Raw genomic sequence first — 26935 nt, 5'->3', positions numbered from 1 at the left:
TGTGTGCGCAAGCTCATCTAAAATAAAAGCAAACAAATCTTAAATTTAATTTTATACTAAACCTTAAGTCCTAATGGTATACAAAAGTTACATGTCTATAAAATAATATTTAAAAATAACTCTCATTTTGAATACAAAAGTTTTATAGCTTGTTATAGATATGTACAAATAATAATAACTTAAAAAGAACTTGACATCTCCTTCGAATTATGCTCGACGACGTTATTTAATAGAATAAAAATCGTCGATAATCATCTCTTTAGTGAAATCTTTAGCAATTTCTTTAGATAGCTACATCTAGGGGTGTGAAAAATTCATCATTTAGCAATTTCTTTAGATAGCTACATCTAGGGGTGTGAAAAATTCATCATTGTCTGGGCCATGGTATAAAAAATTAGACCCTCGCAAACCTCAAGGTAGGTCCACTCTTGTTAGGTATACTTAAATTTAGACCGTCAATCTTTGGTTTAAAAAAAAAAAAAAAAAAGTCCTTCCAAGCCCAACTGATTAAATATGACGTAATAGAGCACACGTGACATGCATGTGATAGTTTTTTCCTTGAAATTTCAAAATGCCTTAAAAAAATAATGGGAAGGATCCCCTTCGTAATTTAATTTCCTTGTCATTTTCTTCTTTCTCATCTAATAAAAAACAAAAAAAAAAAAGAAGTTGTGCTAAGATGAATCAAATGGTCATCTAACAAAAAGACAGGTGTGAAAAAGACCCTACCAACAGGGACATACGTAAAATATATTTCAACATATGCATGTTGCAGTCGAAGGACAAAAGATAATAGGCCAGAACAACAAAAAAAAAAAAAAAAAAAGGGAGGATAAAAAATAGTACAACATTTTTATTTATTTTATTTCAAAAGTAGCATATGAAATGAGGTCGCCTATGTGGAATCGGGTCCTCCAATTATTCTTTTTTTTTTGGGGCTGTTCTTTAATTATTCATGAATAAAGGGATAAAGATTAAAAATTCCTTTCAGACCCCACACCATTTGGTGGGCATAATTTCTGTTCAAGAGCTGCATTAAACACAGCTACAAACTTGGAAAGGCGCGGTCTTCTACAAGTCAAGAGCTGAGAGAAAAATAAAAGCTATTTTATTTTTTACTAGCAGTGATCGAAGCTATGGCCACCCAATCTTCTTGAAGATTTTGAGATTTTGTGTATATATATATATTGGCCACCCAGTGTCTCTTAAGCTTACAATCCTTTTGTTCTTCTGCTGCTGTCTTTGATGCTCGTCTGTTCCAGCTCAGAGATCATAAAGAAAATAGTGGAAATGTTTTGTGGCAAGAACAAGAAGAAGAATGTTCACAAGGCGGGTGAGAGCAAGAAGATCAAAGGAACAGTGGTGTTAATGAAGAAAAACGTGTTGGACACCACCGACATGAAGGCCTCGTTTCTTGATCGGATTCATGAGTTCTTCGGCAAGGGTGTCTCCCTGCAACTCATCAGCTCTGTTCATCCCGACCCAGGTCAATCACCCTTTCTCTTTCTCTCTCTCTCTCTCTCTCTCTCTCCAACTTCTTTATGAAATTTCAATCAAGTAGCTTTTTTTTTGAACAACTTTCTAGCACTGCTTCTTTGATCTTGCTGAGTAAGCTGCAATGATAGAGATGAATTAATAGACGTAAGAGACTGAAAACTTTGTGTTGTGTATTATAGCGAATGGACTGAGAGGGAAGCTTGGAAAGGTGGCTTACTTGGAGAACTGGATTTCAACACTTACTTCACTGACGGCAGGAGAAGCTGTATTCACGGTTGGAATTGAGTGGGATGAGTCCATGGGTGCTCCTGAAGCTTTCATTGTCAAAAACCATCACCACAGCCAGTTTTACCTTAAGACTGTCACTCTAGAAGATGTTGGTGGCCACGGCCGTGTGCATTTTGTCTGCAATTCTTGGGTTTATCCCCAGCATCATTACAAATACAACCGTGTATTCTTCTCAAACAAGGTAATTTAAAGAGTTTTAGATTATCTCTTTAAATCTTATTGTTGATCTTATCGAGTCCACTGTGAATTAATTTCGTAGAAAATGGTTAATGGCTGCTTACCATATGGATGTCAAAGCACTGACAACTTATAATCTTTGTGCTAGAACTACCTTCCATGTCAAACACCTGAGCTTTTACGGCACTACAGGGAAGAGGAGCTACTAAATCTACGTGGAAATGGAACAGTGAGGAGGAAGTTTAAGGAGTGGGACAGAGTCTATGACTACGATTACTACAATGATTTGGGAAGCCCGGGCAAAGGGTCAGATTATGCACGCCCTGTTCTTGGTGGATCAGAGAAGTATCCGTATCCCCGACGAGGGAAAACGGGTCGAAAACCAACAAAAGCTGGTTAGAAATAGAAATAATATACTGATTTTTTAGTTGTTAAAAGCTGCTTTGACAAAGTCTTAAATTGGTGGTTGCTCTTTAATTGTTTTAGAATTTCAAATGGCATGAGGCATGTTAAGCATTGAATGATTTTTAGGTGTATTTTGAAGAATGATTTTTATCATTTTGAGTCAGCAGCTTGATATTCTCATTGTGACAGATCCCAACACTGAAAGCAGATTGCCACTTCTAAGTCTTAACATATATGTTCCAAGAGATGAGCGGTTCGACCACTTGAAGTTCTCTGATTTTCTTGCCTATGCTGTGAAATCCCTATGTCAGATATTACTCCCAGAGCTTAAATCTATATTCGACAAAACTATTAATGAGTTTGACACCTTGCAAGATGTACTTAATCTCTATGAAGGGGGTATCAAGCTACCCAATGGACCTACACTTGGTAAAGTTAGGGAATGCATTCCTTGGGAGCTACTGAAGGAACTCGTCCGTAATGACGGTGAACAATTCCTCAAATTCCCAGTTCCCGATGTGATCAACAGTATGTATAGAATTTTTCTCTGTTTCACTTGGCATTTGATGCTTTAAACTTCTTAACTATGAATTATAAAGTTTTTATGGCAAAATTGCAGAGGATAGGTCTGCTTGGAGGACAGATGAAGAGTTTGGACGAGAAATGCTTGCAGGAGTCAACCCTGTCATCATCCGTCGCCTCCAAGTAAAATACTACTTTCACTAGATTAGTTGATTAATAATGTTGAATGCTCTTTCTGCATCAACATCTTCGCCAAAATGCTGTCTACAGGAATTTCCCCCAACCAGCAAGCTAGACCCTAAAGTATATGGGAATCAAAACAGTGCAATAAGAGAAGAGCATATAGAGAACAACCTGAATGGGCAGACTATAGATCAAGTATTAAACATGCTTCATATGTTTCCTGACTATATCTACATTACTATACTTTGTTCTATATTGACAGCTAATATCTATTTTGTTGTTATAGGCAATCACAAACAATAGGCTGTTTATATTAGATCATCATGATGCACTAATGCCATACCTGACAAGAATAAACTCAACTACAACAAAGACGTATGCCACCAGAACGCTACTTCTACTGCAAGATGACGGGACATTGAAGCCGTTGGCGATTGAGTTAAGCCTTCCACATCCACAAGGGGAGCATCGTGGTGCAGTCAGCAAAGTTTTCACGCCAGCAGCAGAAGGTGTTGAAGGCTCAGTGTGGCAGCTGGCCAAAGCTTATGCTGCTGTAAATGATTCTGGCTACCATCAGCTTATTAGCCACTGGTACGATGCCGAAGAAAAAAAATACTGCGTGGTAGCAGATGACAGGAGCTTGACCTTAATCTAGAATGCATTTTAAAATGCTTCCGGTTGTGTTTGCAGGTTGAACACCCATGCTGTAATAGAGCCATTTGTGATTGCGACAAATAGACAGCTGAGTGTGCTACACCCAATACATAAGCTTTTGCATCCCCATTTCCGGGACACAATGAACATAAATGCCTTGGCTCGTCAGATCCTCATCAATGCCGGTGGCGTGCTTGAGAGAACAGTCTTCCCAGCTAAATTCGCCATGGAAATGTCTTCTGTTGTATATAAGAACTGGGTGTTCACAGAACAGGGATTACCTGATGATCTGCTCAAGAGGTTAGCAAAGTTTGTTAAATAATGATTTCTATAGTTTTAATCTTTATTGGAATGGATTTTGACCCACTTTTTTGCTTCATTTAGAGGAATAGCAGTTCCAGACTCGAGCTACCCCCATGGCCTCAGACTTCTTATACAGGATTATCCCTACGCTGTTGATGGGCTGGAGATCTGGTCAGCAATTAAGAATTGGGTTAGTGAATATTGCTCTTTCTACTACCCAACTGATGACATGGTCCAAGGTGATTCTGAACTCCAATCATGGTGGATGGAGATCCGCCATGAGGGTCATGGAGACAAAAAAGATGAGCCTTGGTGGCCTAAGATGCAGACACAAGCCGAGCTTATCCAAGCCTGCACCATTATCATATGGGTGGCTTCTGCCCTCCATGCAGCTGTCAATTTTGGGCAATACCCTTATGCCGGCTACCTCCCTAATCGCCCAACAGTAAGCCGCCGCTTCATGCCTGAGCCGGGGACACCCGAGTATGCGGAGCTTGAGTCAAACCCTGACTTAGCCTTCCTGAAAACAATAACAGCCCAGTTCCAAACCCTCCTTGGTGTATCACTGATAGAAATTTTGTCCCGGCATTCAACCGATGAGATTTATCTTGGGCAGAGAGATACGCCTGAGTGGACTTCAGATTCTGAACCACTAGCAGCATTTGAGAGATTTAGAGAGAAGCTGATAACAATTGAGAACAGAATTATAGAAATGAACAATGACAACAAATGGAAAAATAGGGTTGGGCCAGTCAAGGTGCCTTACACCTTGCTCTATCCTAACACCTCAGATTACTCCAAACAGGGTGGGCTCACTGGCAAAGGGATTCCCAACAGCGTCTCAATCTAAAAAAATTTATTTGCTACTAAAATGTCTATTTTTGAAGCAGTTGCCTTTTAGTAAGCAGTAGTGCTAAATTCAAAGATTGTCAGGTAGCCTCTTGTATCCTCATTCCCCCCCCCCCCTTGATCAAGCAATGTACCTATTTTCCTTATGTATGAAATATGTATATATATATATATATGCAGATTTGCAGAAATTATCTCCAAATATCTACATATTATGCAATATAATTGTTACATTTAATTTAATTTCATATGGGTAAATTGGCCCACCATTAAATATCAGTTTGAACCCTAGGAGAGGTCACCATTATGCAGAAGCAAGCAAAAGTTTAAATACCATATCGTGGGATTAGGATCTCCTCAATTTCAAATGAAATGGTTAATATTCATTTTAAAGTTGGTACATTTAAAAGTATATATTAAATCATGTAAACATTTAGATGTATTAACTTCTAAATTCTAACGATAAAATGAATGCTTTCATTGGAAATTGAAAGGATCCTTGTCCATGCGCTGAAACTACACCCATGAGCCTGCATTATATAACAGAGGTGTCTACTAAAAAAATGCCATTGCAATTGAAAACTTGAGACAATCTTCTTCGCGTCATCCCGTGTTCACCAAATATGCAAGTCTCAGAATGCGTGCAATTAACCAGCCGCCATGTTAAATATATTACAAAACAACTTTTGTTGTACCAAAACATTCTGTAAATTAAAAAGTCCTCTCTACGCACATATCAATAGATAACTTCACCAATACAGTATTAAGCCACACACGAGATGCAATAAAGTAGTAGTAATATTGCAAACATCTAATTCAGTTGCTTAATTATGTCGACTACCCATGGAAATTCACCAATTACTAGTCTTTCCCAAATCAAATTCACACGTCAAAGACATATTTATTTAACTAGTTCTAGGTTTAGAAAATATGTCAAAGGCGTGCAGATGACAGACCCAACAACATATCACACATGTAGCATATATAGATTATGAAAAAGAACAAAGAAGATGTAGGAGAGGACTTTACCCTTTTGCAGTGAGTGTGGAGACATGGATGTTGTTCAACCACTCTTGGCAAGGCCATGGTTCACAGTTCCCACACACAACAATACAAAGCAGGTAGAAGCGCCAGCGCCGGCTGCGGCGGGACCTTTTTCATTTTTCCTTCCCTGGTTGAACCTCTCTCACTCTTCGTCTCTTCTCTCATTTGATGCACGCTATACATGCCACACACCAGTTCTTCAAGTATGCCGGTTCCGATGAGTTTGAGTGACACGTATGTACCTCCCAGGCTCCCATAATGTTTTTTTATTAAAAAAAAAATAAAAAATAAAAAAATCAAGAGAGATATGGTTCACACACGACTCACACGAGGGGTTGGTTAACAGGTTAACAGCTAGCCCCACCCGTAGGGCCTCCAACTATTTTTTATTTATTTATTTTTACTTCGGAATTTCATAAGTAGTTTGTTGTAAAATTGATGGAATATAAAGAGACTAATCTATTTGATAAATGTTTCAACAATAGATATTTATTTGAAAATAATTACAAGGAAGAAAAGCAAAAGCGATATATGTACTGGATTTTAACAATATAAAAGGCTTTCCATAAAAAGTAAAATTAGAGGATATGATTTTGATAAAAAAAAAATAAAAATAAAAATCTAAAAATTGTGGATCTTAATGGTTTTCCCAACTAACCTGAATTAAATTCTATATTCAATTAAGTAATAGAGAAGAATAATGATGCCAAATGTTTTAATAATATACGCTGATGCAATATAGAAAAACAGGTTTATAATGCCTTAAGACTAGAAGTAGGTTTTCGCTTGCCCCTTTCTATTATATTAGTAAAGCAACAAGAAAACGGATGTGTGTTGCTAATGCGGAACGGCTTTCGCGCTAGTGCTTGTCTGTTGCTTATTCTTTTTATAATTTCTTCCCCAGCAGAATATGAGAGATTACCATTTGATTTACCAAACTGAATATTCAGGTGTCGGAAGGTTAAGGAAGTTGGTGACCTGATGACAGGGGAGCCAACGACCGAAGACCCGATGAATGGCGGTTGTAACTATAATGGGTAATGGCTTTCTAGCATTGGCACCTCAATCTGTTGCTTGTTCATTAGCACAACGGCTTTCGCGCTAGAACGCTCGGCCATTGCTTGTTGGGTATACATGGTAAAGTTTAATCCGAATAGCTCAATTGACTAGTTTAAAGTACGGTTGGTTGCTAAAGGTTACACACAAACCTATAGTATTAATTATGAGGAGACATTTTCTCCGGTTGCCATGATCTCCTTTGTTCGAGTGTTGATTTCTCTTGCTGCTAACTTTGATTGGCCTTTGTTTCAGTTAGACATTAAAAATGCCTTTCTACATGGAAATTGGCATGAGGAAGTTTATATGAAGCAACCACCTCACTTTGTTGCTTAGGATATGTAGGTTGAAAAAAGCCTTGTATGGTTAAATTGTGATGGGTTTGCATCCAACTAGCTAGGCGGATAACCCATACTATGAGGACTATTGGCTTGGGCCCAGATCCATACCCAAGCCCATGATCAGGCGGGCTCTCTTTTGTCCTGCAGTGCTATTTTGGAACGATGCCGTTGTGACTTCACTCAAAAACAAAAAATAAAATAAAATAAAAAAGGTGAGGTGAGGTGAGAGTCGAGAGAGATCGTATCAAAATCAGACATCCTAATTGGTCGAAGCCATATCCCCTTATCCACACCCACATCTCTACCACCCGTCTAAAATCCTACAAACTCTCCCAACAATAACTTTATTCGTCCCTCACAGCCTTAAGACCATCAACCATCATCAGATTCATCACCTTATCTCAAATCCTTCATGGCCATGGCAACCCAAGCCTCCCTCTTCACCCCACCACTCTCCACCTCAAAGTCCGGCGACCGCGTCACCGTGCCATGGAAGCAATCATCGACCTTGTCCTTCACTACTCCTAAGCCACTCAAATTCTCCGTGGCACAGCGCACAGTTAAGGTAGCTGCTTCCGTGGATGAAAAAATCGAGGCTCCCACAGGGGCTCCAGTGGGCTTCACCCCACCTGAGTTGGACCCAAGCACCCCCTCCCCGATTTTCGGCGGCAGCACCGGGGGTTTGCTCCGTAAGGCCCAGGTTGAAGAATTTTACGCGATCACATGGGAGAGTCCCAAGGAACAAATTTTCGAGATGCCCACCGGCGGTGCAGCCATCATGAGGGAGGGTCCGAACCTGCTAAAGTTGGCTAGGAAAGAGCAGTGCCTGGCGCTGGGGACCAGGCTGAGGTCAAAGTACAAGATCAAGTACCAGTTTTACAGGGTGTTCCCTAACGGGGAGGTCCAATACTTGCACCCTAAGGATGGGGTGTACCCGGAGAAGGTGAACCCAGGCCGCCAAGGCGTCGGAGTGAACTTCCGGTCAATCGGAAAGAACGTGAGCCCGATTGAGGTCAAGTTCACCGGCAAGCAGGCGTATGACTTGTGAGGTGTGGGATGCTTTGCTAGATGTTTGTGATGTATTTATGATTTTAATTATGTGACTGTTATTAATGTTTGTAACCTTTTATTTTGTTTTCCAAGATGCTACATTACATCGAAAACATATATGTTCCATTTTTGTTTGTCCATGCAATTAAGCCAATATTGTTTTTTTCTTATTTTTTATTTTTAACAGCAATCATTTAGAATTCATTGATAAGATATCCAGAGCATAAAACTCTTACATTTTAAAGTATAAAGTTCTGATAAATCATAGTAAAATGTTATAAGGTTACAAAGAGAATAAAGCTATGATAAATCATAGTCAGATGCTAGATGCTATGATAAATCATAACCAGATGCTATAACGTCATATATATATATATATATATATATATATATAGGATGGTGTAGTTTAGAGGTGTACAAATTGACATTTATTAATGAGATATGATAGGAGTTCAATTGAGTTTCATCTAAGACTAAACTTTTATTTAGCTGACACAAAGCTACATAAGAGTTGTGTCAGGTTTAAAATTGAAATTTCAAAAAAGGTGAGTGAACGGTTATTAATTGCATAATTACTTTGGTGGGCGATTGGCAAAAACTGCACATATAAGATGATGCAGTCTTAAAGGTAAGCGTAGGCAATCAATAACTCTGTGTATCTTTGAGTACATTTAGGTTGAAAATAACTTCTATAAGGGTCTAGCATAAACCAAATCTTTTATGCCTTCAAATTGAGAATTGACACACCAAAAAATTACACCAAATGAGATTACAAGAAAAATACGAAACTTTTATCTCCTTTCAACGTATCAATCGTGCAATATCCCCTCTCTCCATATCAATCTTGCAATCCCCTTGCCCCAGTTACCAAACTGATAACAAACTCACACTCCAGAAAACTGGACACTACCTGCATATAACAAGTGTAGAAAACAACAAACTATATATACTATATATACATTCACCTGCTCTTTTTCTTCTTTTTTTTTTAATTTTTATTTTAAACTATTTTCATTAAAGAGTAAGCGTGGGACAAAACCTAACATGAATAATAGGTATGGTAGAATTTTCGATGAATTCTAAACTTTTTATGAGCAATTAGAGGTGCTCTCAACTCTTATAAATAGTTTGAATTTACTATTGATTTTTATTCCATAACAATGTAGTACTTAAATAACAAAATACAATAAAAGAGTTTCATGAGAAACAAATTTCAATGTGAACTATAACTCAACTATTAACATAATTAAATATATTCTTACTAATACTTAGTCTTGACACTAAGAGTCCTACCCACACAACAATAACAAAACAACTAATGATTTTTTTTTTTTTTTTTGACATATCCGCACAATAAAACAACTAATGAACTCTTTCAAAAAAAACAAAAAACAAAAAACAACTAATGAACTTAACGAAAAACAATAAAACACTAAAAAACGAAATAACCTAACAGATAATACTTCTTAACAAACCCATTACCTAACAATGACTACACGTAATATAGTAGTGTTTGTTAGTGGCGGTGTTTCTTAGTGCTCTAGTGGCATTGGATTCTTGAATGGGGAAATGGGATTACACGATTGATATGTTGAAAAGAGGTAAAAGTCTTGTATTTTCCTTTTTAACTAATTTAGTGTAATTTTCTGATGTGTTCAATTTCCTATTGAAATGCATAAAATACCTAGTTTATGGTAAGTCATTATAGAAGTTATATGGTTTGACGATGATTATTATGACATTATTAATTGTTATTCTACTCATGAGAGAGCAGTTTTTGTTTCCTTCGTTTGGATCAAATTCTACCTCTAAATTTGTCCACAATTGTCAATCAGATTAAAAGGGATTTTGGGTTCACCATAACAATTCAATCAAGCTCCTCCATAACTAGTCAGCAATCATACAACAAAAGACACGCCTATTTGATGAACACCAACACGTGCGGAAATAGAGAAGTTTGAACACAGATGATTAGATGTCTCTATATTTAGAAACTTGAATGTTACAAGTTTCAACACTAGCTCTAAGTAAAGAATATGGGAAGAGTGGAAACAACAATTACAAGAAGAGTGATCTCCTTAACATCTCAGGTGCAAAAGTCGAAGCCCAAAATCTAAGCTCATTTCCATCGTGATTCCAACCAAGCCCACAAAAGCCAACAAAGCCCAACGAAAACTAACCTTAACATCAATAGTGCAAAGGTGAAGTGATGTCTGTGTAGACGTAGGTGTGACTGAAGTGGTGCCGACTGCCGAGTCAACCATTAAGCATAATTCCTAAACTTTTATTTTGATCATCCTAACTTTTGAAAACTCTAGAGTGAGAGATAGAAAGAAAAGAAGAGAGAGTGAAGTTTTTTTTTTTTTTTTTTTTTACTTTACTTTTGTTGAGGTTTTGCCTTTTAAATTTGGAAAGATTTAGTATATGTTGTTATGCCATTTAAATTTTCTAAACAACATAAGGCCATGTTCACGGTTAAATTCAACAAAACAAAATCTATACTATAAATAATTTATCTCAATTTCACTTAAAATGAAGATGGTCATATTCCAAGTAAAAAAGGAAAAAGAATGATAAAGAGTGAAGAAGGAACTGTCATGATAATAACATTGACCTAAACAAAAAAATTCTAATTTCACCGTATTTGTTAGAATATATGAAAAATATATATGGAATATATGTTAGAATATATAGAAAATATTCTAACAGTATTGAAGCAATTATTCATTGCTATTTCACTTAAAATAAAAATGATTATATTTCAAGTAAGGAGGAAAAAAGAAGGATAAGGAGTGAGAAAGAAACCATTACATCTATACAAAAAAGAGTAATGGTACGGACTATTTTTTTATCCTCCTAAAACTGATGTGATTTTCAAAATTACAATTGGATCAAAATTTAAGTATGATTCATCTAAAATTTAATAGTGATTTTAAAAGCCACATCAACTTTAAGAAGATAAAAAGAGAATAAAAAAATAGTTCATAGCATTACTCTAAAAAAAAACGCAAGATTTTTTGTTTTTCTAATTTCATTGCATTGAAGCAATGAATGCTGAAAATTATATATATATATATATAGATTGTGGAAGATTTGGTGGAATCATGTTAATTCATGTTGTTATACCTACCGACCCTAGCTTCCTATCACAATCGAATGAATCGATCTATTGAAATAATTATGGAAAATGCCAAATCTCATGACCATGCCAAGGCTGAGTCGAAGATATGAATTATTTCAACAACTAATTAACAATACTTAAATGATGTGACTGCCTTAAATCCTTATCAATCAACATTTAACTACATAAAATATGATCTTTCGGGTACATATTTAATGAAAGAAAGGACCCTCCATCACCTCTGAAAAAAAAAAAAAAAAAAAAAAAGAAGTAGGCGTATCACATTCGACCATCTTGTCAAGACAAATAATGCATGTCTCCAAATTAAAATATAAATGAAAAGTTAGTGGCGCATATCTTTTTTCACGTACCCTTTAATTTGGAAGACAAATTAAACAAAGAGATAATATAAACTATTATTTACCAACACATCAAGATCAAGCTCATGCATGGAATAAAAATAACTAAGGATTTGTAAATAAAAGCTAGCTATACGAAACTTCTGGAACGCCTAAAACATCATTTATTTTTTGGAAGCAAAAAGAGAAGAGTTTGTGATGTGATCTTTCCTTGATGGTTAACTTAGAGACTAATAAAAAGTATATAAATGAATGCGTCTTTAATTAGTTCACAACAGTTTCTTACTGGAGGCGTTCTAGTCTTAGAAGTCAAGACTTAATTCGTCTCTTATATAATTAATAGTCTATTGTTTCTTTATTTAAAGGAAAATTATTGATAAAAAAAATATATTAATTGATTATTATTTTAGAATATAGTTTAATGTGTTTAATTTGAAGGTCAAGACTGGCTCTCTCAAAAAGTCATTGAAGATCAAGGTTCTCTCGAAGTAGTCGATTTATTATTTCTTATGGTTTTTTATTAGTTAGTGCGCATAAGCCAATTACACCGAAGCTCAACTTCACCCATTCAATATTTTATTAAAACAAACGGACCTAAGCATTAATTTATAATCTTAAAAAGGAAAGAGGAAAGCATTATTGTGAATTACAGCCATACACGTGGGTTAATATAATTCATTCTAAGAAAAAGGAAATCATTATTGCGAATTACAACTACCCACTTCTGCTTAACATACTTTCATTATATGGACAACCCATTTTCATACATATGAACAAATGAACATTCAGAAATATCTACATGATTGGGATTGCAATCTACAGTCGTACACAGCTGGGCCCAACCCAACGCTTTGAAGATCTTGATCGTCAATCAGTTAAGCACCGCCGGCCGTGATTGCGAGGATCGAATCAATCTCGCTTTTGGTACGGCTGATCCTTTGATCATCACCGTCCATTCCGCTTACCCAAACTTCTGGAATTACTTGTGCCAAGCTGTGGACAGTCTCTAATACGTAATCGGCTTCTTTGGTTTTCACGCTCTTTCCAACCTTCACCAAAAAAAGAAAAAGAAAAATATTATATACGCTAATTCCTTGTCAATCAAAGATTATTCTAATAATTAAGATATGAGTTTGGAAGTGTTGTCATTGTGTTTAGTGGGTTCCATATAGATTAATTTAATCCCTGCATTAATTGGTCTGAAACGAGACAACCTATGTCAATCGATTACCGAATTAATTTTAAGTTTTAAACAGCAATGATGTGAAATTACCAGGACGGTTCGGAGACCCAAGGCTTTCCCGGCAGCGACGTTATGGACGTTGTCGTCGAGAAACAACTGGTCAAAAGAAACGGACACAAACAAGTTAACACCGTTAACCTGGCCACTATAATCGGCAATGAAATGACTTTACGAGAATCTATCGTATGTATTTCGCGGGAGTACCGTTCGCCGAGGATCAACGTCTGCGACATCCAGCGCGATCTTCATGGCGTCCATCGACGGCTTCAGAAGCACCGGGAACTCGTCGGGCCGGGTTGACCTCGAGAGGTTCGGGTTCATGGTCTCGAAGCATATGATTTGCTCAAAGCAGTCTTTTAATCCGAGCCGATCCAACGCCTTAACCGCGTGATTTCGATCCGAATTCGTGAATATCTGAAATAAACCCAAAATTGGATTTGAATCGTTTAGTTAAAGATTAAATTCAATGCCTGAGAATTAATTAAGGATTTGATTTGAGCTTACGATTTTTCTTTGGGTAATGCTACGCAAGAGGTTTCGTAGCTGAGAATCCGGTTTGATCAAATCGTAGGGTAGTCTACCGTGTACGAAACTGTGGTCAACAAAGGTGACGAGGAAGAGAAATACAATTTTGATTAGTTCAACTCAACGACAAGAAGTTTCGATTCAAAGTTAAAATGGGTGATTAGAGGGATAAGAATCTCTCCTTCTGCTAACCTGTGGTAATCATCGGCGTCGATGTCGTAGCCTAATGCCTGTGACAAATACAGAAATTACTCAGAAGAAAATCGCAGGCAGAGCAAATTTGTCAGCTAAAAAGTAAAGCAAAATTTGTGTCTAATTTCAAAGATTTCAGTTTCTGGGGAGTTTAATGAGTGAATTACCCGCAAACCAGCTAGAGAGCTGCCGTATGTTTTGAAAAGCTCAGCTCGGAGAGTGGAGGCCTTGCTCTCTGGGAATCCGAATTTTTCCACAAGGAAATCTGCAACAAGAAATCAAAGATAATCAACAACTAAGATTGCAATGAATTGATTAAATGCGATGATTCATGAATATATGAAATTTCGTACCATCGATGTTTTTCTTGAGAGCTTCGGCAATTCCAATCTTGGAAGAGTACAGAGTGTCGTCCAAATCTGTCTCAGAGAAGCCCAGAACAACGATCAGACATTAATTCAGAGGACACCAAAAGAACAAAAAAGAAATTCGTGAGCTGTGTGAGAGATTTACCGAAGATGAGGCAGTCGAAAGGAGAAGTAGAATCGAGAAGCGATTTGCTGCAAGAATCCATGGCTTGACGAAGAGGGAGTGGAGAAGAGTCGCTGAAATTGTAAGTCGAGAGAGATTAGAATCAGAGTTGCGGGCTTTTGGAAATGCGGAGAGAACAGATATTTATAGGAGAGGACAGAGGGAGAGTGACAAAGACGTGGACGGATAAGATGCTGCTGACTCAGGTAGGCTTACTTTGAGTCGAGCGAAGGAGATTGGGAGCTGAGTAGATTGTGGGCCCCACACGCCAGATATAGACCATTGTTTCTGTTGGACGATAATTGCCCCGGCACAAGACCCACCTATTTCCTATTATATCGCAGTTTGGATTACAGACAAAAAATGGAGGTCTCTGTGTCAGCTAGTTATGTCCTTGAATGCAATAATGCTATTTTTATTTTCCTTGGTGCCCATATTAAATTATTGAGTAGTATTATTAAATTAGATAAATGATTTACTTTAATATTTTTTTTATCTCATTTTATAAATTTAATAGATTAATTATTAAATAAATAAATTCTATTATTTTTTATTAAATAATTGTTCTTATGTGGCTAGGCTCTTCCAACAAAAAATTTATTTTTCATGCCATGCCACATAGGCTTTGATGCGAAAGGATGATGTATAATAGTACTCTAAATATTTTGAATAAATTATGAATATTTTGTTAATTATTTTTAAAAGTAATTTTCGTGTTTTCATTTTAAGAAGTTTTTGATATAATACAAAGTTCAAGAGTGATTTTGGTGGAGTTGATATTTGAGAAAATATTTTTTTCTTGTTTAGTAAATTTTTTGAAAAGTATATAGTGAGTAATATAGAAGTTCTTTTTATACTTTTCTTATGCCCTTTTAAAATTGATGTGACTTTAAAATCATATTTGATCAAATAATAATTTTAAAGTCACGTCAATTTTGGAAGAACACAAGAGGAATATTTGAATGACATTTACCATTACTCATACATAATAGAAGTCCTATTTATATTCATATTTGTGACCCTCCAAAATTGATATAGCTTTAAACACTCTGTTTTTATCATGTTAAGCTTTTAAGAGCGTTTTCAATAATAATAACTAAAATATTTACTAAAAAGGTGTAAATTTATATTTTAGCTACTACTTTTTTTATACATACTCTAAGAGATTCTTTATTATTATGCTCTAAGAGATTCTCTATTATTGCGGGAATGAATAGTTTAGAAAGCTGAAGGTATCAGGGCTAAATGGCTATAATTAAATTTAATCTAATTGTCTCAAGTTGCTAATTAGCATTCCTTTCATATTATTTTCAGAATGTTTCCTTATTTTTTCCTTTGGGATAAAACCCACATATTCTTTTGAGGGGTGCACGTCGCGTGCAAATTTTTTTTTTTTTTTTTTAAAAAAATTTGCACGGGCTTGCATGGGCGTGCCATGCACGCCGCGTGCTGCCAATCACTGTCCTCTTTCGAGAGAAAGGATATAACGTGGTCCTTCAAATCTAATGCTTTTTAATTTGAACTATTTATCCTTTAAAACAATGCTTTAGATCTATCTTTCCCTTTTATTATAGTAAGCATTTCCTCATACATAAAGAGTTTATTTTAAAAAGTCGTGCATTCAATAAACTAATAAAACTAACAAGGGAGGGCATTTGAGTAAATTCGAACTGGAAGTGTGTGAAAACTCGGCATAAGCTCTGACTAGCTCAGAACCTTCAAGAGTTCTTTTTAGGCATGTGAAACATTCCGAAGCGCGTTGTAGTTTTTTAATCGCATTGCCTGAGCGCGTCCACGGACATCTATAAATGAAGCTAAATTATAAATAACGATCGATGCTTTGAGATTTATAGATAGTCGGAGAATTCCTCACACCAATAATGCAAAATAATATCCTAACGGTTCGGGCCCCGAGTTGAGTGAACTCAAAAATTGGAAGCGCACATTTCAATTTCCCAACGTGTTCCACGCCAAACACGACCACTTCAAATTGATTTATTGCATGTTCTGTGATGCAAATGCAACACCATCTGACGGTTGGATGGACCGATGGTGACGGGTGTCGGGTGATGCAACGCCGACCACCTTGCAGAAAAATTAATGTATTACTTGAGGATTAATTGTATGGGCCATTGGCTGAAGGGACGGGTAGAATTCAGGGTGTTACCCAATTTGGTTGGGAAGGCCAGGATTGGCCCAGTTGGGCTATCCTCCATAATAGTTCCTTTTGGCGAAATTTTCATAACACACTATGAATTTCTTGTTCATGGGAATTTCTGGCTAGGGATAATTCCTCTAATAATTTTTATATAAGTATTAGCCAAAATATTTCTTTACGATTATTTTCTAATGAAAATATATCAACAACCTCCATGAAGATTTTAAAAAATATTATACCAAAGTAGGACAATTATATGGTGTTCCTCTAATGTTGTATTTCCCCATTTCCCCTCTCCCATATTGAATAATAATAAAAAAAAAAAATATTATTATTTTATTGTAAACGATAAAAAAAGAAATTTTAAAAATTACTTGATGATATCTTGATCGAGGTGGGTTGCAAAAAGGGTTGGGATTTCTTATTTCTCCATAACCTAATCTAATGTAGGCTCAAATTAGCATACTCTAAAGCCTACAATACCAGGCCTAACTACAGCCCAATATCCTCGAAAGTATGGGGTGTTGCGTTGGTTGTCATACAAATATGGGCTTTCTTTTCACCTTTCTTCGCATGCAGGGCTGGAAGTACTATATGGCCCAATGTCTTTCTTTCTTTTCTTAAAAAATATTTTTCATAATTTGCACAAACTGTTAATTAAATAAATGTCCCAATAGTGCAGGTCAATGAAGGTGGCTTTTCAGAGAATAAGTGATTTGAGCATTCATTAGTTGGCTAATCAAAACTTATGAAGAGAAAAATCACAAACAAAAGACCCACCATTACCATTATATCAAACCTTTCAAGTAAGTACACTTGCAAAGAAAAAAAAAACAAGAAAAAAAAGAAGAAGAAGAAGAAGGGGAATAGAAATATAGATAAAATAAACCCAAGATTTGTGTTCACTTGCAGTAGTCTCATTTTTCTTTGTGCTTTGGTATAGGGCCACCCTTCTGCTCCCTTAATTCTCACCCTTTAGTATTTCTATGGGCACTGCCATGGCCATGTCCATATATGAACCTTGCTGTTCCTTCTGTGTACACATGTGTCTCGTTGTCCAGCCTGTCAATGGTTCTCTCAATTCAGTTGATCGAACATGAAATTACAATAATATCTGTATATTTTGATACAAAGTCAAACAAATTAAGTCAGCCTTACGAGTTCCTCACGGCTTTGCTCAAAGTGGATGCCGAGGAAAATGTTTTCCCATCAAGATATCTGTTCTCCCCTTTGATCCTCTGCTTCATCCTGACGTCCAACTCATCAGCACCCAGCAAAAAAGGAGTATCAGAAGCCTGCCATTTTCAACAATATATTCTTAGTTTACACCAATGTGCACAAGACTATTTTCTAGAGAAAAAGAAAAGAAAAGAAAAGAAAAGAAGGTATTGATTTGTCGTACCATCACCCATCCCCAAGTGTCAGCGAAAGAAGGAATATGAGCAGAGAAAGGCACCACATCTGTACGTGAAAAGAAATGAAGTAATTAAGGTGAACCCGGCTGATATCATTATGACAAAAATGTTCGTCTTTCTTATCCATGCGTAATTACTTACATTTGAAAACCTGCCTCAAAGTGTTGTAAATGCAAGAGAATACTTCTGTGTGGCTGAATATTCCAGCTGGCCCTGCCTACGTAGATTGCAAGACATAAACAGGTTAATTTGTTTGTTTGTTGGTTTTTTTTTTTTTAACTCTCTCTTACCGACATTAGATTAGTCAAAAAAGTCAAAAGGTTATTTTGACTAACCAATTAACAAAAGAACACCAAAAAAAACTCTCCATTCAGCTAGTTACTTTGGTTAAGAATGCCAATAATGCATATTTTAAATAGATAAAATGTTGAGCCGAAAGTAAATGATTTAAAAAAATGAGTAGTTAAAATAAAAAAATGTGTTATTTAATTAAATATTTATTGAGTCGAATATGACAATTACACAGACACACACCTGTGTGACAAAAATGCCACCCGGATTGAGTCTAGGCTTGATAGTAAACTCATAGAAGGATTTGGTGTAGAGTTTGTAACATGGGCCTCCCTCAATGGGGTCGGCCAGGTCGCCTATGATCACATCATAACCCTCCTCTCTGCTTTCTAGCTCAGCCCTGCAGCAAACCACGAGAATTCATAGAGGTTAAAGGAACAGCAACAATAATGAAACAAAAAGAAACTTGTAAGTGAAGAAAGGGATTAACCTGGCATCATTGATAATTAGCTCAAGTCTTGGATCACAGAAAGCTTCCCTGTTTACAATCAAGTATGACTTGCAAAATTCCACCACCTCCTGTTCCATGGAAGAAGAAATTACCAAGTTATCTTCTTGGGTGTGTTTTTTTTAATAATAACCTTTTACTTTAATCACATATTTTGCGGCTTGTAATTATAAAGAATCATTTTAGTCACTTTAATCACATTTTTTTTGCGGCTCGGGCTTGTAAAGTATCATTTTAGTCGTATGCTTATAATAAAAGGTTGACAAATATTAAAATTTGCTAGACAAGACAGTCTCTTTTCGCTGCTTTCACATGCATGTTTCTTGTCTTTTCTGACAACATAAGACAAAAGGAGCTCTAGCGGAAAGCAGGACAAGCAAAAGCACAATTGTATATTCTCATTACACCGGAAAACGTGGAAAACAAATATCATGATGGTGTTCATTTTCTTTAGAAAGTATTTTTAAGCAAAAAACGATCATGGCCGGTGGTGTTTGATAACGTTCTTTAAGAGGTGTTTTGTGATCAAAGTCGTTTGTTAATGATTTTTAAGCAAACTTTAACAAAGCCAACATATAAAAACAATAGTGTGTATGGAGGTTTTACCTCATCAATGTCACACATGGTAACCTTCTCTGCAGTCTTATGTCTAAGAATTTCTCTTGCTGTGGAACCTTCACCTCCTCCCATAATAAAGATGGTCCTTGGACTGGAATGATCAAATGGAACATTCTTAATTAACACGCCCTCCAATACAATGTAAAACAAGAGGAATCAAAAGTTATGACAACTACTAAGAATATCAGGAAAAAAAGGTACTTTGGATGATGGAGAAGTGCTGGATGAACAAGAGATTCATGGTAGATGAATTCATCTGTCTCAGCACTTTGAAGCTTTCCATCAATGACTAGAGCCTATTCACAAAACAATGTTTAATTAAATATAAATGTAATAATATATATATTTTTTTCAAATTAGATATTATGACTTATGAGCTACAAACCTTTCCAAAGGGCTTTGTGTCCAAAAGCGCAATGTCCTGGTACAGAGTAGCTCCTGTATGCAATATGCTGCATTAAAAGAAAAGAAAAAAAAAAGGGATTAATGATTACTATATATATTATCTAAAAGATTGAAGTGTTAGACTTTGTAATTACAAGACATATATATTTTTTTAATTTGATCTTGTCTGGCCTTTTCATGACCTAGTTATTTTATTAAAAAACTTTACGTTGCTAAGGATGTTATTAAAATAGTTCCCACTAACGTGTATCATTAAAGCAGTTTCCACTTCCCAGTGTCAAATGAATTAAATACTCCAAAACCTAGAATATCAACGTAGTGGACAGCTTGGACCTTGGCATTTTACATTAACTAGGTGTAAGCAATTGTTTTCCCCCCTTGAAGCTGCAACATGATGATTTTGTCGATGCAACTTTTCTCTGTATTGGCTCATTTCTTTCCTTTCCTTTTTTTACTTTTTTTAATTTTTTTTTATCGAATATTCTAAAGAAAATTGAAACGATCAAAAAAAGGTGAACTGATATTAACAAGGGAATTAATGTGAAAGCTGAATAACCGGAGAAGAGAGAAACAATATTCGAACATGGACCTTGCAGTAATGTCTATTTGATCTTAAGCTAAATAAATGAACTGGCATTAGTTAAACCATTGTGACGAGAACAATAACTAAGGTTGCATGCATGGGATATATACCTGTTGAGAGCAAAAGACCATCTCAAATTCTCTTCGATTTCTTCCTCGTACCAACAGCTCTTCCTATAACCATTTAGTGGAAGGCTTTTCCCATGAACTCCATTGCCATTGGAAATACCATTGGAACAAGAAATATCTCCCATTTTCCTATCAGTGAAAGAAACTCAACAGAGAGAGAGAGAAGGAGATAGAGAGAGAGAGAGAGAGAGAGAGAGAGAGAGAGGGAAGTGGTGGGAGGATAGAAGGCTTGGTGCACAATATAAATGGGGGGAGGCCGGGGGGGTGTGAGGGAAATCGAAAAGGATGAGTAGGGAGATTTATCGAAGTGGGGGTGCTCGAGAGTGAAAAGAGTCAAAATCCTCATGGATTTTCGCGAAGTAAAAAATACGGTGTGCGTAGATTCAAAGGTTGATCTGCACGCGTGGTTGTATCCATGTTGTCTTCCTTCTTTCCTTTTTTTTCCACGATATTCTTTGTATTGGACATACGTGATGATATTTGCCATGTGCATGCGCAGCCATGGAGGTGATTTGACGTGTATGATTTGGTGGGGTTAAAGATATATAGATATATACCTATATGTATAGTACTATGAGACCTATATATATATATGTATAATATATATGGAGTTCTCCAATGCGCATTTGACAAGTGGGAGTGCAAGTGATCATGGCATACATGAATTAACCAAAGACATGGCATGGATGATGCGAAGATCGATGGCATTAATGCATATGAAAAAAAAACAAAACAAAACAAAAAAGAAAGAAAGAGTTTTTATTAGAGGCCGAGGGAAAAGGATAAAGGATGATTATTGAAGCCGTGACATTTACCGGAAATTTTGGTTATTCCTTTTTCTTCAGAAATGTGTGCAGACTTTGGGTATAGAGAGAGAGAGAGAGAGAGAGAGAGGAAGAGGAAAGCGTGCTGCAAAAATCATCATCATATTCTCTTTGTTGCCTCAAAAGATTGAGGGAGGGCGTGCTGTGCCAGGCGCACTCATAATCACCATCACCATCAAAGAAAGCATCAATCCTCTCTCTCTCTCCCTCCTCCCCACCATGATAAAAACAAAGAATAACCCCCCTGTTGAGCTCACTATTTTTATCCTGCCTGATCTGCCACGTGTCCGAATAGGATCCCATCTTGTGATCCACTTTGTGGGGACCCACCCGGAGGCATGGTTCGGATTATGATGTAAGGTTGGCATCAGCATGATGTTCCCTCTGGACCATGGGTGGACAAGGAGGGGGGCTCATTAGGAGGAGTGGTGTTCTTGTTCATGCACGCCAACCATTTATATGAATACAAAGCAATCATCGTTGTAGGGTTTTTGGGGTGATAATGGATTGGAAAGTGATAATGGCCCTGAAAGCGATTCCTCTTTGCTTCACTGTTCTGTTCCCTTTGATCTTTTACTTCTTCTCTGCCCTTCTCTTGATCATGACCTCTTTTAAATCATTACAGATAACAAGCTTTAAGTGACCAAAAGATGTAACAAGATTGATTAAGACTCATTCTATGGGGCACCAAATATGACTGATTTTGACCTTTCTTTCAACCTAGTGTTTGACGGTCCGTATTCGCGTGTCCTATTTTGATACGGCTATAAAATTAATATAACTTGATCAATTCATTTAATTAAATGAGTCAAAACTCTCAATTATAACTCGATAATTTTGCGTTTGGTTATTATCGTGGTCGTATAAAAAATTATCTGTCCTTATGTTGGGTGTAAAGTTCGAATCGTGTTAAGAAATGAATATATAAGATCCATTTAATTAAACAAGTCAAATTCCTTCACCCTAATTCACTAAATTCATATTTAGTTGTATCTAGTTGTAGTATATTTGATGTAACGGAAGACTAAAGTAACTAACCAAAGAGTAACGTCTTTGATTCTGTAAAGAAAAACGTCTTTGATTCTGCAAAGAGAAACGTTTTCATCTTCTACCCAAAGATATATAAGCTCAAACTTACAGGTTGAGAAAAGAATACAAACTCCACAAAGTTTTGAGTGAAATTATTTGATTTTATAATAATTCAATTGATTTAATTACATTACAAAATAGCCTATTTATAGAAGAAAATTACTTGTAGAGAAAGTAAACCTAATAATAATAGTAATAGTAAACCTACTCATAGTAATAATAGTAAACTTAATCATAATAAAGAAAGTAAAATAATTAAAGCAAATCTAATCTTAATAAAGAAAAGAAATAAAGTCCTAATCAAATTAAAAATTATACAAATAAAATCATAATTTAAAATAGAAAATTAAATATAATTGACAATTAGCTCAATATATATATATATATATATATATATATATATATATTTTTTTATTCTCATTTTCACCATCACCGTTGTTAAAACCTTAGGAACGTTTGACGACAATTGGACAAGGGTGATAGACTTGGATAGTTAGTTGCTTATATTGTGGGCCACGGCCGACGGATACACACAATTAGCGCCTTCCACTGTATATCCTCAAAGTGAGACCTGTCTGGACGCACTAATAAACATCATATCATATTTCTAATTTGAGTGATGCTATTTTTAACTCTTGCTATCACACTCACTCTTTATTTGTTAATGTGACAAATTTTAAATAATTTTTTTTTATATTAATCACTTAATAAATAAATAAAAAATTAATAAAAAAAAAAGTGTAAAAAAGACATTAACAAATAATTCAAAACACATAATATTTTTATATATAAGGAAGTACTATTCGCAAACACGAGGTTATGTGCTTTAAGGATAGACTTTGTTTTTTTGTTATCAATACAAGACAAAAGACATTAACAAACAATTTAAAACACATAATATATATATATATACATCATAACATTTTTTCAAATAAAAAATACTTCCAAACTAAATATATTGACAAACATATATACTCAATTTTTAATATTTTCTTATCATACTAAAAGTTCATTATAAAATCGAACTTACATGCACATGCTATATATACCTAACTTCTCATGCAAAAATGCATATTAAGCAAATTAAAACCTAACTTTTTTTTTTTTTTTTTTGGCTCAAAGGAAAAAAAAAAAAAACCCCTGACTTTTTTGTTTTGTTATGCTTTTTGGAGGCTTTATCTAGTATGAACATTTTATTTTTCATCCCACACACATCATTATAATTAATTATGAGGATAGATACGTGAGTCAACTAATGTCAATAAGAAGGACCAAATCCAACACTTGATGATTGAAATTTGAAAATCATAAGTAGAAGCCAAGCCTATCGGGATTCCTTACTCACTATTTGGTTGTTTTCTCATGGCAATATGGAAGATATTGTTACAATACAAGTCAAAGTTTCACTTAATAGGACTTAAAAATCCCATTGATATATTGGATTTATTTATTTATTTTATTATAATTATAATTTTTTTTTTCTTTTAAGGAATTGAGCAGAATTTGATTAATAAGGCAATTTAGGCACATCGCTCAACAAAAATAATATCACAAATATACTAGAAAACTTTGTCAAGACAAACATGTTCTTCCCTAAAAGATAGCGCTTCATTCGCAAGACAGTGGACCGCCCCATTCACGAATCGCCTAACATGAAAGATCTTTCACCGTTGTAAATAGCTTAAGACCCCTTGAGCCTCCTCAATTAGATAATTAAGCCGTATTTAAACTCCAATTTCGATCTTCTTTTCGCAGAGCTTCCACTATATATCTAAATGGCATCTCCTTTCAACTCCACCCGTTGGTGCCTTCTCTCTCAACAAAAAAATGCAGCTCTCAACGCTGCTGTGGCTTCCACAACAATAAAGTCAATAATATATATAGTCCTTTCACCTTTGGCGCAGACAGATCGAGTAGCTAGCTAGTACCTCACCCTTGCAGTATCTTTCTATTTCTTTTCATATATAGATAGATTCGACCTAGCTATAAAATTTTTTTGCTGTCGTTGTTGTTGAGAATAACATATATATTTTCTTGAAAAACTAATAATTTTGTAGCATTTATCTGAATTCTGAAATCCTGATGATGAAAGTGATAGTAGAAACAATTTTTCTGGTGTCCAACTAACTAGTTAATTAGAGAAAGAGAAATTACTAATTATCCACTTGTCAGTGGGCGCTGACTAATTAGTGGAAGGAGGTATAATGGCCACTCTCCAACAACCAGAGGGCATTTTCACCGAACGCAACATAAGTCTGCACAAGGAAGATCGGACCCCACCAATATAGCAAGCACCTCTAGCTGCCCAATCCGACACTAGTGCCACCATTTCCAGCATGCAGCCCACCCAAATCCAACACCAAAAAACCCATGGCAATATCCACCCAATCATTACAATTACTTTGCCTATTCGCCGATCCACGACAACGTAGGCCCATCTCCGGACGACTTCGATCATCGGATAATATTGCCCCTTTGGTGGTGCACCATCAAGGGCACCATACATGTCGATTGTGCCAAACATAATCTCCAACCAATTCTTGTTTCATTTAAAGCTAGAGCAAGATATATTCTTTGTTTCCACACTTGACTGCATGCCAAAGGATTAGCCCAAGATACTTGCAAAATAGATAGAAAATGAGCAAAGAGTGCCGGTTAAAAATATTCCGATGTTTAAATTAGTGACTCATATTTTTTTTTATTACTTATTTTAAGGAGAAAATGGGAAAAATAGAACTAACAAAGGATCATAATTATACCTACTATGGTGGTTAATTCTTTCCCGGCCGGAGTCAAATTTTTTATCATAAGGGATAAAGTCTAAATGAGATATATATATATATATTAAGATAAGAGTGCAACTAAAGCATTTTGAAAAAAAAAAAATTATGATTGATAGAGAAAATAAATATAGTTAACTCTTTTTTTTTTCCCTCCAATACAGTTCCAATTTCTCTATCTTTTCTACCTCTCTCTCTCTCTCTCTCTCAAACAACCGCCACAGCCATAAAGGTTAACCCCTTCATATAGAGCCATGTGCCCTCCATACCCACCTCCGGTCCTACACAAGCGAACTTGAGAGGCATAGTTGTGGTATTAGAAATAAAAAAGCTTCACACCAACTCAATTCAGAATCTCTTAGCTACGAAGATTTAAATTTTGGGCCTTCTGAAAATAATCAGAAATGGAAAGACGATTCTTCTTCATAGTTGCTATTTGACGGGCTTTGGATTCGGACGTGTTAATAATATTATGTTAGGATTATTTACTTTCTTTAGTATTCTAAGTTTACTAGGTTTACCTTTCCTTATTCTACTGGGTCTGTATTATTAGCCTATATATATAGACCTCTTCTGTACATTATACAGTGTGATTCAATATACAACCTTATTCTCAACATGGTATTAGAGCATAGGTTCTGAATCACCATCAAATTTTTCTTTCCGCATCTAAATTTTTTTCTGGCGCTGCTAGTGTTCTCCGGTGAATATCTCGCTCTATCCTTTTTCGGTTTTTTTTTTTCTTCCTCTTATAGTTTTCAGCGGCTCAATATACCGCTAGAAACCTTGGAAGACGACTGTTCCAGAGCCCCCGTACACTGCCTCGGCAGAGTTCAGACGCTCCCTCACGTGCTGCCCAAAGTCCCGGCCGTTCTGCCACTGCCACCCTGCCACAGGCTGCCATGGTGGTTCGTTCCCTTTGATTCGGGCACCATTTGATAGATCTCGTCCAGCTGATTCCAAAACATGTGCCAGATCCTTCATCCACTGCTGCACGTGCCACCACGCGCTGCTTGAAGTTCCGCGCGTCAGATCCACGCGCCAAGACACCGCCACCTCCTTGTCTCAAACCATGCTCGAGGTGCTTGTTTAAGTCCATATAGAGCTCGACGAAAACGACAAATCTTGTTTGTAGGATGAGATAATCCAGGAGGTGGCTGCATATAGACTTCTTCACTTAAATCACCATTAAGGAATGCATTTTTTACATCCATTTGACAAAGTAACCAATGTCGAGAGGCTGCAACAGCCAACAGAGCACGCACAGAAGAAAGGCGAGCAACTAGAGGCAAATATCTTCTCTAGCAAAACCCAAACTTCGCGAGAAGTTTTGTTGCCATAAACATGTGGCAAAATAGTTTCTGTCAGTGTGGAAACAATAGCACTGAAAATGATCTTGTCGTGCTGGTACCACAATTTATATGCTGGATTGGGTATGGACACTGGAGGAGAAGATGTAGTGGCTACATAATTAATGAATTTTGGTGGACATGGAACGTACATCACCAATGACATAACCAAATAAATCATTTTCCTCAAGATAAGGGACAATTTGAGTGCGCTAGACCATGCGATTATCACGATCAAGTTTACTAAATTGGAAGGATGAAGAAGCCATGGATTTATACGTTGGTCATATTTGGCTCTGATGATTGTAATTAGCCCATTTGAACTATGGGTTTAGAATTCTATTTATAGAATAATTACAAATAAACTAAGCCAAAATATATGGCTTTTTACACCATAAAAATAATACAATGATTTGTTGAAATGTTATCTAAAACTTGAATAACAAA

The 26935-nt window shown here is 36.0% G+C and overlaps 4 protein-coding genes across 4 annotated transcripts; 2 read left to right on the top strand and 2 right to left on the bottom strand.

Annotated features, from left to right (window-relative positions):
- Positions 1–1053: 1053 nt before the first annotated feature.
- Positions 1054–5039, top strand: LOC132191407 (probable linoleate 9S-lipoxygenase 5). Its single transcript, XM_059606402.1, has 9 exons — positions 1054–1486; positions 1677–1966; positions 2111–2357; positions 2557–2895; positions 2987–3072; positions 3160–3267; positions 3359–3663; positions 3763–4026; positions 4111–5039. Exons 1-9 carry the CDS (start codon positions 1246–1248, stop codon positions 4877–4879), a joined length of 2649 nt encoding a protein of 882 aa, XP_059462385.1. The 5' UTR covers positions 1054–1245; the 3' UTR covers positions 4880–5039.
- A 2605-nt stretch (positions 5040–7644) lies between these two features.
- Positions 7645–8539, top strand: LOC132191067 (photosystem I reaction center subunit II, chloroplastic-like). Its single transcript, XM_059606088.1, has one exon. It carries the CDS (start codon positions 7732–7734, stop codon positions 8365–8367), a length of 636 nt encoding a protein of 211 aa, XP_059462071.1. The 5' UTR covers positions 7645–7731; the 3' UTR covers positions 8368–8539.
- Positions 8540–12444: 3905 nt separating this feature from the next.
- LOC132164573 (uncharacterized) lies at positions 12445–14448 on the bottom strand. Its single transcript, XM_059575107.1, has 8 exons — positions 14323–14448; positions 14163–14228; positions 13977–14074; positions 13810–13847; positions 13597–13684; positions 13297–13506; positions 13123–13188; positions 12445–12898 (listed from the first exon to the last, which is right to left on the bottom strand). Exons 1-8 carry the CDS (start codon positions 14381–14383, stop codon positions 12725–12727), a joined length of 801 nt encoding a protein of 266 aa, XP_059431090.1. The 5' UTR covers positions 14384–14448; the 3' UTR covers positions 12445–12724.
- Positions 14449–17263: 2815 nt separating this feature from the next.
- Positions 17264–20814, bottom strand: LOC132185729 (thermospermine synthase ACAULIS5-like). Its single transcript, XM_059599502.1, has 10 exons — positions 20429–20814; positions 19716–19782; positions 19532–19626; positions 19319–19421; positions 18695–18783; positions 18448–18604; positions 18055–18130; positions 17901–17959; positions 17657–17793; positions 17264–17560 (listed from the first exon to the last, which is right to left on the bottom strand). The coding sequence occupies exons 1-10, from the start codon at positions 20569–20571 to the stop codon at positions 17467–17469; spliced, it is 1020 nt and encodes a 339-aa protein (XP_059455485.1). The 5' UTR covers positions 20572–20814; the 3' UTR covers positions 17264–17466.
- Positions 20815–26935: the final 6121 nt, after the last annotated feature.

Source organism: Corylus avellana, chromosome ca1, assembly GCF_901000735.1.
Source record: "Corylus avellana chromosome ca1, CavTom2PMs-1.0".
In the NCBI taxonomy this organism is placed as follows: Eukaryota; Viridiplantae; Streptophyta; class Magnoliopsida; order Fagales; family Betulaceae; genus Corylus; species Corylus avellana.
Note: the sequence above shows the minus strand (reverse complement) of the source record. Positions and strands in the feature narration are given on the sequence as shown.